Raw genomic sequence first — 12,600 nt, 5'->3', positions numbered from 1 at the left:
GTAAATAAATAAAAAATAATTACAACATTTACTTCAAGGGCGGCAAGGTATAGGGAGTCAAACAAGGAGTTAGTGAAGGGTACGAGAAGCAACGGAGGCAGGTATTTGACATTATAAGCAGAACATGAGAGAGCAAGAAGATATGCTCTCTCGTAGCGGGCTTAATGAAAAAGAAAAACGTAGTTCTCAAAATTTGAGCAGTGGAAGGATACAAGCTAATCAGTCAGAAGAACGGTAAAGAGGTATGCTCAAGGAGAGGACAAACACAAGCGGAAGGCAAGCCATTGAATACGATGCAAGCAAATATGGGTCACAATAAGGCCAACAAATGACAGGCAATGGGTGAACTCTCAGCCCACAGCATGTTTTTGGTATGTTCCATAATAGGCTTTTGTCTATTGACAGCTAAAAGTTGTCTGGTGAGAGAGACCTGAAGTTTTTCAACACTTCCACCAAAGCATGTAAAACCAAAGAGATAAAGCATAAAATGTTGGAATCATATTTTACGAGCGCTGTGTCGAATTAGGTGATGTTAGGACTAGAGAACTGTTCCATCATGAACGGACTTCATTATTAAATACTAGGATTAAGCACTATTTAAAACACAGGATTGACAAGAAGAAATGGAGCCACATCTAAGTTTAGCATATTGAACCTGCACAAAATTAAGTCCATTACTAGCTAGTTGCCCAGTAATATTCACAATTCAACAGATATTCACAATTAAAATGATACATGAAGGTAACAAATGCCTTCATACCTCACAACTCAGGCTCCTAACACAGGCTTGTCGCACAATGGTGAAGAGCTGGGGATGGTTGGGCTGCTGATGACTGACGTACTTTATTGAGGTCTCTTTATCATGGCTGATGTAACCAGGGTGTCCTATTGCCAGTGATCGACAGCCCTGAAGAGGAAAAGAATTGAGAATTGTCTTCGTCAGAAAAAAGGCAGGAATCACTAGTTATCATAACATTCACAAATCCTTCAGTTTACATCAAAACATGATTTTATCTTCTCTACTAACCCAAGAAGCGGATTAAGCATGTTTAATGACGTGTGACTGGGTGAGTTACTGTAGTCGACAAAGTAGCTGCAATGTATATGAAGAAAGGCATGGGTTAGGTTCACATTCAATTAGCATAAATGGCTTGCCCATTTGTTCCACAAAAGATAGCGCACCTTAAAGGTGACACTATTTTATGTATAAAAAGCAAATTGCATCTGTATGATGTTCTGTATCTACTTGTCGATTGGTTTCTCAATATAACAAAAAGAGGAAAAAAACTTTGGCTTTTATTTTCAAAACACTGCAATAAATTTGGGTGACAAATGAGGTGTCACATATTTCTTCAAAAATGTCCCTGTGAAAAATTTACAAGCAATCAAAAAAGGGCAAAGTAAAAAAAATACTACTGCACACAGGGTGAAGGGTCGCAAATCTTTGTATACACACTTTTCGGTCATCCCTGTGTAGGTTAATTGAGATTTGCTGAAGTGAAGCAGTCCTCAGACAAAAAGGCACGCAAGTGTGTAGCTAGCTAAACATTGAGGGTGGTGCATCACTGGAAGGCACTTCATTTCTCATTTTCTGAGTAGGGCGCAATGTTCCTCCATGAAAGGGGACTAAATATGTGTGGCTTTAACCAAACGGCACACTATTGTAGCAGAAGTACATGCACATAATGCTAGTGGATGGACGATTTGGGGGAATAAGCTTCTTGTGTGTGAAATATAAAACTAACAGCAGTCTGGCTGTGTTCTACGTTTTCATGGTTTTAAACAATTAAACAGTGGAGGAGAGAAAGAAAGAGAGACAGATAGCACGTCAGAGTGCCACATCAGTAAATTCAATTTCTCTACCATGGATGTTAAAAAACATGGACTACTAAACACACTTCGATTAAACCACAAAATCGAACAACTTTTGTACCAGCAAGCTTTTCTTCCCACATATTCCCAATACCCTGGATCCTGCTACATCCCTCTCATCCGTCATTCCCTCCACCCCAGCCCCAGACAATCAAAGATCCTCCACTCACAATCTGTTAATCTTAGTAAATTTCCCTGGGCAGCCCTTATTCTGATGTATCACTTTCATCAGGTTCAGACATTAGCCCATACCATTCTTCTTCTGTGCCTTTGGGAGTCAAGATTCAGCTTTCCACTTCCATAAATGCGACTAGAAGTAAAGTTTATTTCCAAGGCATATAACATTAGGAAGTGGAGAAAGCGATAAGGGGAAGAAAGGAAATGAAACTGAACTAAAAGGTGGGATACAGGAGGCACTTTCCTTTGAGGTCCACATTTCCTCAAAGTCAGCCCTGGACACCCAGAACCTCCGAAAAAGAACTTAGGATTCTGGAAGGAATTGGTCAGAACTATCTAACTCCTTTTGCAGCAAGACTTCACTCCATCATGTTAGCATAGACTTCCGCCTTTGTTGCCGCGTCCAAAAATGAACGTGCTGCCTCTATCTTGAACACAACAGAAAAGCTTTGTTACATCTCTCTATGTTCAAGGACGCTGGGTAACAGAAGAGATGGCACTTAGGATCAAACGCACATGCTGCACAATCAGTAGTTCTTTCCTCTGGGATTGTGTTGCGGGGCTAAGGCTGGGGAAAAGGAGACCCAGCTTTAACTATGCCTGCAGGTTATCCTTCTGCAAAGCAGAATTTTGTAGGGTAAGATCAGACAGATCAAGCCCATAAGAGCCAAAATGTTAGTAGTTCAACTGTTATGCTTGGGTGAGCCTGTTTACCAGGAGGTGAGTCTATAGTCTGAACTAAAAAATGTGCCACTGCCATGATCATCAAGTATGGATAGGGGGCTAAGGCGTGCCATGATAAACGCCTTAGTGACTTCTGTGTGGAGGCCTAATGAGTTTACGCTGGGAATTCCAGAACTCAGATGTGCCTTGCTGGCCTCATGTTCACAGTACATCAACTCTGCTGTCTAGGGCCAGCAGTATCTCCCAAACCAAGCCACTATCCTCAGTCTATCCCTTAGGTGCCCTACCACCTGGATCTCTCAACTGTCAGTCTGAGTGTTGCAGGGACCTTCCACCTATGTCTTTCAAAGAAACTACTTATCCTGACACTTTCTCATCAGTTTTTGTCAGGTAAGTGCAAACTGAAGCAGACTTTTTCTACAAGTCTAATTTTTTGAAATATTTTAAAGTGTTTCCATTATTCATTTCTGCCCCTCTGATTGTCAACAACTGTGAAGTCTGTGTAGTAACCAAGTCCAAGCTGATTGTGATATTTTATGAGGATTTATTCAGGTTGGTTACAGCATAGAAGTACAGAAGTAATTAGCCCTTCTCCAACTGTCTGCTTCATACACCAACATTCTAAATGACATCACGTCAAGAGTGTTCTACTGATGGAGGAGTGGAAAGCATGTAAAACATAATAACCAGAATATTACAGTCTGCCTCCTCAGATTTGTGTTCACCTTTCTTCCTCTCTCTTTCAGGCTGGAAGAAATCAATTTATCACACATGGTCGACCTGGGCTGTCCTCTAGGTGGCAGACTTCACTGTTGTCACCTTACAGCAAGATCCCACTGTGCCGTTGATTGCTCCTACTCCTCCTGGGAAGCATTTCTCATTCTCCTCCAGTTTGGGCCCTCTGCCTCACCCAGCGTACTCCAAGTATACAGTGGACGTAGTTTGAGCATTGTATACTTGAGCATCCACAGGTTCTCATGGCGATCCCTGATCTCTGCGAACCAGCAGCAGCTTCTTTGTACCGAAAAGGATCTCTGCCTGATTGTCTCAAGGTTCTGGATGGGGCTTCAAGAACTTAACCTTTGCAGTCAACTTTCTGGACACACTGGTGCGATCTGCGTCTCTCCATAAATTCCTTGCCATATTTCTCTAAGCTGCCCAGAGAAACAAACGCTTCAGGTGGGTGTCAAGAACTGGATGCAAAGAAGGTCTCACTTATTTCCTTCTCGATTGCCTGAGGAAAGGGAGATGTCTGCCTTTTACTACAATGCCACCCTGCACTTTAATACACACGTGAAAGCTGTCAAGTGTCTATTTTAGAGGGCCCTAGTTAGGAAAGAGGCACAAAGGGGGGGGGGATAACAACTTGACAATCTTAATCGTTCTTGATTGCAGCTGAGAGGCAAGATGGAGGTTGATATTCAAGGCACCAAAACCACACTCACTCAGGGTTGAGCAAGATAATAGAATGTCTTCCTGAAGGCCAATGGCCACCACAAGAAAACATCAGATGGTGAAAAAACAACCTTGTGGCAAATATGTGGGCTATGTACTGACAACAAAATACTGTTAAAAAATCAGGAAAGGATTCAGTCAGGGTAGGGCTAGACAAGTGTTCTGCTTCACCTTATTCTCTACGACCTCCTTTCCTCTGTACAGCAGTTTCCTTAAAGCCCCAATTCCCTGCCACAGAGAAAGATTCTGTCATGATATGGCCAGCCAAGCCCTCTGCTTTCCAAGGACTGACAGGAGGGGGCCTATTATAAATGAAGATCCCGGGGCTGACCCAGACTCCGGGAACATATATTGAGATTTGACCCTTTTCTCCCTTTTTTCTCAATCAGGTTTTAAATTGTACAGGTGGCTAAGCTGGTTTGCCAGCAGTAGCAGGATGAGCGTGTTGGAGTCGTTTGAATGCCCCTTACTGCACTCTGTCTCCTCTGAATCAGACAGGCACGTACTTTGCCAGGATTTGCGGGTTGACTACTTTGCTCTCTATATGAATTGGTATGGTGTCAGTGGTTTTGTCGGTAATGACGCTTTTCTTCTGTGTATGTTATAGTTGTTCATTGTTTTAATCCTTGTTGCCTGTAAAATCTGATGTTTGTTTAATGTAATTTTGGACTCAGTGTCTGTTTTTTTGTGATTGTTTCCTGGCTGCTGAACCTATATATTGTGAACCTTTATGTGTATAATATTTTGGAATATTGTTATTTATGGGCTGCTGCCTCTCCTTTTGATGAGACTAGGTCACTGTGATGTTTTTTGTAAATGAATTTATTTATGTGATCTGTTTTATATCTTTCTTACCTTCTATCAAAAAAAGAGAATGAGAAAATATTATAATGAAAAATAAAATATAAATAATTGAAATCCAATTGAGCTGTTCTGTGGGCGGAATTTCTCTATATTTTGGAACTTGTGTCCTATTTTTATCAGTTACAGTTTGAAATCTTTATTTCGACCAATAAGATCATAAACGATATACACACATCACAGTCACGTGAAATTTATGCAATAGATCAGAACAATAATTTTAAAAAATTGGTCATTACAATATAAATCAATTTATCCTCAAAGACAGCTAAAACAAGTTACCAGCTAAAATTAAAGTTTGTTAAAACGGAATTAAGAATCCGCGTCCAGCTTGAGGAAGCGTGCACGTGCGTGCCACATTGCCGTTAAATACTTCGCCATTGCAAACACTATCTGTGGGGAAAGATCAGTCTTCAGGATTCTGTACGCAGGTAAAAAATTTCTAAAACCCATGTTTTTAAGGAGGGGAATAAGCCAGTATTTCCTGATTTTTTGATAGGGTTCGCAAAAAAATACCACATGTGAGTCATTTTCTTGGGGATGTGCGCATGCCGGGCAGCGCTCAGTAGTCGGGGGGGAAGACCAGGAACTTGTGAATGACCTTAAAGGTAGAGTGCTGTGCCGCCACTGCAGAAAAAGCTTCCTGGTTAGCACTGGGGTCATACCATCCAAAACACATTCAAAAGAATAATAGTCTTTGTTTTGGATGAATAGGTTTGTCAGAGAGCCCACCCGCGTCTCATCCACGGCAGCAGTAAGCTTTAGGTCGTAATAAGCTTTTGATAGTTCTTTCCTATTTTTATCTATATTGGGGACATTCTTTTCATGTTATTTAGTGCGGTTGTCGGTAATGAACACACTTCAGTAGAGAGGAGCGATGACTGCTCCCACTTACTCCTGTGTCTGTTGCACAGGTATGACAGGGGCCAGCAGCCAAGACCACCATATTTCTAGCCGTAGAGGGTTCTACATTTGCCTTCCCCATTCAATAAACGTCAAGGTCCCTTCCCCCATGAATACAAAGCTTTTAGCAAGAGTCATCTTCTGCACCCAGCGTATAAGCATTCCACCGCTGCTTTCCAGTAATATTTATTAAAATGATACACATCCCATACTGATCAATATGGAGTGGCCAGTGCCTGCCTCGGTTCCCCATTCACAATCGTCTCCAATACATCAAGCCACTTTGTATAGAATATTTTATAATGATATCTATGACAATCCAGCCGAAAGACTTTGAGTTTGTCCCCAAGATAGTTCAGCATATCATTTGAATACAGCAATACTGTACTAACATAGATAGAGTGCAATGGACAGCCTGGGCCTGCAACATTGTCCGTCCAAATACACAAGTATTTAACAAGGTCACATGATTTAAAATGAATTACTCAACCTTACAAAAAGTCCCATGTAGAACATACGAAAGAAGTAAGGCTGGCTTTTAACTTAGGTTTATGAACAATGGCAGATACTAACCAATATATCTGGGAAAGATGGTGATTAGCCTATGTACTGGCGAAAGACGTCTGATATTGAATGTATCTATCGTTTGCCACTGGAAGATTAGAAACAAGTTTCCTTCTCTTTACCCAAATCATTATGTTGTTTTTTCAAGATCGCAAATACTGAGGAAATTACATTCCAAGATATTGGGGGAAAACTATTTGTTGATTAAACTTGCATTTGTAGTGAATCTTTTAGTTGCACCAAGACATGAACAGCACAATCATCTGCATACAACTTATAATGCAAATGTTGGGGCACTAACAGGGAACACTTCTGTCCTCACAGACATATCGATCACCCCAAACCATATTTTAGCAACAGCGTCCTATTGCCAGTCTTATCCTTTCAGCACTAGATCTCATTCATTGTATCAAGTCTAAGGGCTTTAGAGTCTGGGAGAACAGGAGTGGGGAATAGAGTCCTGTTTGGTTCCACTTCCCAACAGGAATACCTCCGAAAAGCATGATTTCACTATTGCCCTGGCTGCTGGTGATGAGAACAATAAGCTGCCCCAAAATATTAAACGAGGATCGCGTCTATTTTTTTTTTTTTTATGCCAAAGAGAAAAAATGCTCTATAACGTCAAAGGCCTTGTCAGCATCCAACAACATTATTGCTCAGGGTCTACATGTACGATTATTCAGTCCTCCTCCCTTAGCACATCGTGAAAGTAAATTGTAGTCCCTTGTTCTTTAAGGCCTGCCATGACATGTGATTGCTTGTCTTGTCCCTTGTACTCCTAAATCCGCATCTACGCCAGCTAGTTGAAATGCTTAACTTGGTATAGATTCAAGAGTTATTATTTACTGTTGCAAGGTGTAACAGGCATTTGTATTGGGGAATCTGCTCCACAGATGCACAACTTCATTGAGTTCCTGCTCCTCTGTAGACACTTTTGTTCTTTTAACATCACTGTCTTTAAGAAAGGCCAAAGTTTTTCTCTATACACTTATCTTGTAGACCCTTTACAACTACTCCTTTTTATCCGCCAAGCCTTCACTGACTGTAAAGTATTTCTCCGTCATGGCTTGTAAATATTTCAGAAATTCTACCCTGTTGAGCTGTCCCACTCTTTATCCACACTAAGAATAGTCAATGATACCCTTTGGCAGAGCGAAAACTTAACGTATCCATCCTTGGCATGAAAACATAATCGAGTAGGGGAGTTCGGAGTGAAATATTTAACCTTTAGCAATCAGGTCTGAGAGCTCAGTGTGTCCACAAGACCAACTACTTTCCAGACGGCTGAGACATTAGTATCGGCCCTCCTAACATGTCCTATTACCACGACTTGTTCTTAGCTTGATTTAAAGCTTCATTAAAAACCATCCTTACCCATTAGCAGTACCTTTTCAATCTTTAAAATTAACTCCATAGATACAAGGAGGTAGGGGTGCACAGTTTGTTTACCTCAAAACTGTACTCCTCATAAAATAGCACCATCTACTTAACTCTTGGGTCTCTGAACACAATTCTGTGCTGCAGAAGGAAGGGTATTCTAAGGAGAACTGTAACTCTCTTAAACCCCTTTAGAAACGTGTTTTCGTAGTCTGTCAGTTTCAACATATCATAGTTAGGCCTGGTAAGCGAGTCTCCTGTAAACGTGCAATTTCCAGTTTATGATTCTTTAGTAATTGTGACACTATCACTCTTTTAATCTTAGCACAGAACCCATCTAAACTGCTTTCATTGCTCATTTACAAACAATTGTTATTAAACTTTAAATAAAGCATAGTACACCTCAGAGGTTCATATATAAACTTTACACAGCACTAAAGTGACATGTAAAATGTAAGGTCAATCAAGGAATGTCCATGTGTATTCTCTCACATTAGTTTCAGTTTGTATTCAGGCTGAAGTAGTTCAATCAGGGTCCCCAAATCTTGTAGTGCTTCTTCAGGAACCCTCTATGCCGGCAAACCTCCTTCACAGCAATCACACAGAAGCCAATACCCCACACCCAGTTTGCACAAGCAGGAGCCCTCTTAGCAATGACCCAACAGGGGGTGTGTTGAACGTGGATGATTCCACTCCCCTATTATACCCAACAAGCGCACCTTTGGGGAGATATGTACAGGCTCAGCAAGGACTCAGAGTTGTCCTCACTCTGTACCAAAAGTTAAAAAAAATTCGCCATTTCCAGGTGATGTGAGATCAATCCCCATAATCCACCCCACAACAAGTCTTCCTAATTATATTTGAGGATACTGGAATCTGTTGAGAAATAGGATACAAATCAGCCTCAGACATGCTGAACCAACTAGCCTCTGCCCACTTGTAGTCCTAGTTTTCCAGTGCCCCATAAGTTTCCCCCTCACCTAATGCAATGCAACAAACTTGTTGAGGGCATTTCCAGTCAAACAGCAGATGTATCTGGAATATGCCATGCGACCTTAGACTGCAGCGGGTTGAATTCTGGGGTAGATGCTAAATCCTCTCTATCGTATTGTAAGGCATGTCTCAAGTGCAAGACTTAAAATTGTTGTATTTTGTATTCTTCTACTAGAATTTTAAACGATTCAAGGTGGTCCGCATCCCAAAGAAGGGCAAATTTTAAAATACCAATAAGGTCCCACTGCCCAAGATGGACTGTTATAAGGAAGGAACTAAAGCCCAGCTGACTGCCAAGCCTGTGTCAGGGGTACCAAACACAGACAGTGCTTATCAGATCCAAGCTTAAAGACGCAAACTGTAGATCAAAATAAGCTGTCACAAATGAAGAGAACACCCAGAGAGGCCAGACTCTGCATGCCATGTTACAAGGAGAAAAATAAACTAAGATGCTTATTCTTCTCTACTATCCAAGAAGCAGAGATAGCAGAGACTGACTGAGAAGGGACTTTGCATGTAAAAGTGATGAATACAAAGTAGAAAACACTGAAAGACGAGTGAAACAGCTGCCAGAATTTTTAAATTTAATCAGCAGTAATGTCAAGCTTGTCTACTTAACTGCATGTATATTTATACATATACCTTTGTGGAAAACCCGAAAAGGACCAATAAACTGGCCTGCTGATGGTCAACAGTTAATATGTCATGTATCAACTGTGCCAACACTAGAACCATGTGTAATGCCAAAATAAATGTTCAATTTACCCACAGTGTAAATTTGCTTTCAGCTGTATGTTAAAAGTCTCAATTGAAAAAGAACGAGAGCCTTCCTGCATCATGGTTCTAAATACATATACAAGTTAAAAAAAGTTAAGTATACTTACTTCACACATGTCTGACTTTTTGGGTCCCGGGCTGCTAGACTCTGCGCTCACACCGTCTGCCGGACTGTTGGAGCGTATCCTGCTGCTCATCTGGATACCACCTTCCTCATCTTCTCCCTGCTCGCCCTGTCCAGGGCTGTCGCTGCAGCCAGCGCCTTGAGGCAGCGGTGAATGCAGAGCCTCTGTGCAAAAGAGTGTACGAGGTCCATGCAGCTCACAGAAATGGCACAGAGCAACAATAGCATTCATGGTACATAAGACCGATCAGGAGCACCTTCTCCAAAGTCCTAAAAGAAAAGAGAACTCATTACAAATGTCAAAATATATAGAGTAAAAGAAAATAATAATAACAAGCATTTACAATGCAACGGTTTCGCCTTTGGAAAAGTTAGAGCTATTGGCAATGTAAAGGACAATGCCATTTATTTATCTGTTTTCAAAACCAACACATAAATACAAATTTTGTCATTTACAATACCAATAGCTCAAACTTTTCCAAAGGCGAAACCGTTGCATTGTAAATGCTTGTTGTATGCATGCAGCACATTATAATGTGAGATTACCGACACTTCTCAGGAGCAAACAGGCCCTTTAAACAGAGTACCTGCACCTATATATTTCCAATTAAAGCACTGGTTACGAGTGAGTGACACACACACACACATGTCCATCTCTACCTCATTAAGACAATTCTAGAGAGAAAAAGCTTAGGTACACCATCCCATGCTCACTCGATAAAGCCGGTATCAGGAGAGTAACTATCTCCGCACACAAGCAACTTCCGCCATATGAACAACACACATGGGCAGCTCCTCCTGAACAGAGATAGCACTGAGAAAAAAAAGCCGAGTACACGCGAGCCGTCATTCGAAGAAAAACAGAGAAATCACACACAACGGCCTTCCTTTCGGAGCACAGAGCTCAGAATTAACACTTGCTCGCAAGACCATACTACGGAACCCCAACATTCAATCGAAACACACGTCTACCATCAAACTGCAGTCTTCTCCCAAGATCTCGCGCGAACGCACCTTGGGAGCTGCAATTGCGCATGCGCAAAGTTGAGACACGACTTTCTTGTACATGCCTTTGTTAACCTACAAGTGCTATCCTTTTAGCATTTACAGGAAAGAAGAAAACAAGGCGGGTGTTGTTGTCCAGAAGAGCGAGCAGGCACAGTGTGTTCTGCCCCCTCCGTGGCCGCCGCGCAGGGAGGAATTCGCTGAATTCCGGGGGTAGACGGAGACGTCAAACCAGCATTAGATAAGAGCTGCTGCCCGCTGTCTGCCCCTCTGCCTTCAGCCACAGTGCCCTCCCGTGCCCCAAGCAGGGAGCAGGGAGCTGCGAGCCGACGTGCATTCACAATGCGAGCACTGTCAAAGCCAATAGGCCTGGCTACAGCAAGCATACATTGTGTTACTTATTTTTTTACAAGCATATGCCATAGAAATTAAACGTTTACAAATTAAAACAAGAAAAAAACGGCAATGCACAAACAGGGGGGCAGAGGCTTACCGCATGGCCTCCGTAATTTAATTTAATTCCTATTGGCTGGAAGGTAAAATTCCAGCCAATGGGAAGAGGAGAGGGCGGGACTTAAAAAAAGACCCAGAAACGCCCCCGAATCGCGTCAAGGCGGGCCCTGAACTCAGTGACGCTCCTCTCCTCCAATGGCTGGCCAGCATTTACGAGGTCAGCCAATGGAGAAGAGGGGCGTGTTCAGGCCCCCATACTACAGACATAAGATTTCGGCTCCGCCCACTGCTTACGCAGTGCGACGGTAGCCAAAACCTAAAAACAGGGGGATACCTATAGACTAGGGCTACAGGGAGGCTCAAACAACTTTAGAATTTAAAGCTTCAATAATCAATAAACCTTCTGTATGGGCTGTACATCTATTTGTCCAACATTACTTTGAATAGGGGACAAGCTATACCTAATGAGAAATTAATGGGGGAATGTACAGGGTATATGTCAGACACTGTTCGGTGGGGTGCCACTAGGCCTCAACCGAGGGGCTGATGTCACTAGACACAGATGTCTTAGGCCTGTGCTACTATGGGTCTACAAACAGACTAAGAAAAGCCAATCCTGCATTTTATTCTCAGGGTTGTGAGGCTGAACAGTCACAGGTTTCTCTGAGAGGCAGCGTGTTGGTGCTCGAGCTAAGCATTCAATAATCAACCAATAAATACAATAAGGTTGATATCCAGCCCAGTCTTTGCCAAAAAGAAAGTACTTTAATTAGACAGTTGTACTAAATAATACACACTTCAATCATCCTGCACAAGTCAATTATCCTAGGATCTATACCTTGCAGAGGCTATACAACCCCTGCTCCCTCTCTGTCTCTTCTCCAGCAGCAACAACAGTGGTGAAAAGAGTTGCAGGGTTTCTGCACCTGGCTGTTATCAGCCCAACCAAAGGCGTATTCGGAGAAAGACAAAAGGGCAGGCCTAAACTAAATAATTCACCTTTTACAACATAGTCTGCAGTCCCACCCTTCAACTCTGCCATACACCAAATGGCAGTGTTCAGTAATGCTAATCGTCAGCTCCTTGCTACCCAAAGGTTCTCAAAGAATTTCTAAATGCAGGCTTGTTTTCCATTCCCTCCCTTCGATGGCTGGGTCTTTTTTGGGACAGCTGCAGAAATGTGGTCAGGGCCAACGGAGTTATGTGATTGTGCGGCTGCTGCATTTTGTCACATAATTATCGATCTGCCACATAATCCATCATCTGCTGCATAATCTGCAGATTTTAGCCTCAATTTTATTTGTATACCTCAGACGGTTCAAACGTTACTAAAATGTCGGTAACATGTGTTCAGC

The 12,600-nt window shown here is 42.1% G+C and overlaps 1 protein-coding gene across 3 annotated transcripts in view; it reads right to left on the bottom strand.

The window, feature by feature from the left end:
• The window catches only part of FLCN (folliculin), a 205,488-nt gene that overhangs the window by 175,640 nt on the left and 17,248 nt on the right, over positions 1 to 12,600 (bottom strand). For all 3 annotated transcript variants that reach the window (XM_078665222.1, XM_078665221.1, XM_078665223.1), the window contains exons 2-3: positions 9,771 to 10,057; positions 761 to 907 (exon numbers count right to left, since the gene is read on the bottom strand). In XM_078665222.1, the coding sequence (XP_078521348.1) occupies positions 761 to 907; positions 9,771 to 10,019 (396 nt within the window). In that variant the 5' untranslated portion in view covers positions 10,020 to 10,057. The remainder of the gene's footprint in view (positions 1 to 760; positions 908 to 9,770; positions 10,058 to 12,600) is intronic.

Source organism: Lissotriton helveticus, chromosome 10 (genome assembly GCF_964261635.1).
Source record: "Lissotriton helveticus chromosome 10, aLisHel1.1, whole genome shotgun sequence".
Classification (NCBI taxonomy): Eukaryota; Metazoa; Chordata; class Amphibia; order Caudata; family Salamandridae; genus Lissotriton; species Lissotriton helveticus.
The sequence above is the reverse complement of the archived record's forward strand: the minus strand, read 5'-3'. Positions and strand labels throughout refer to the sequence as shown.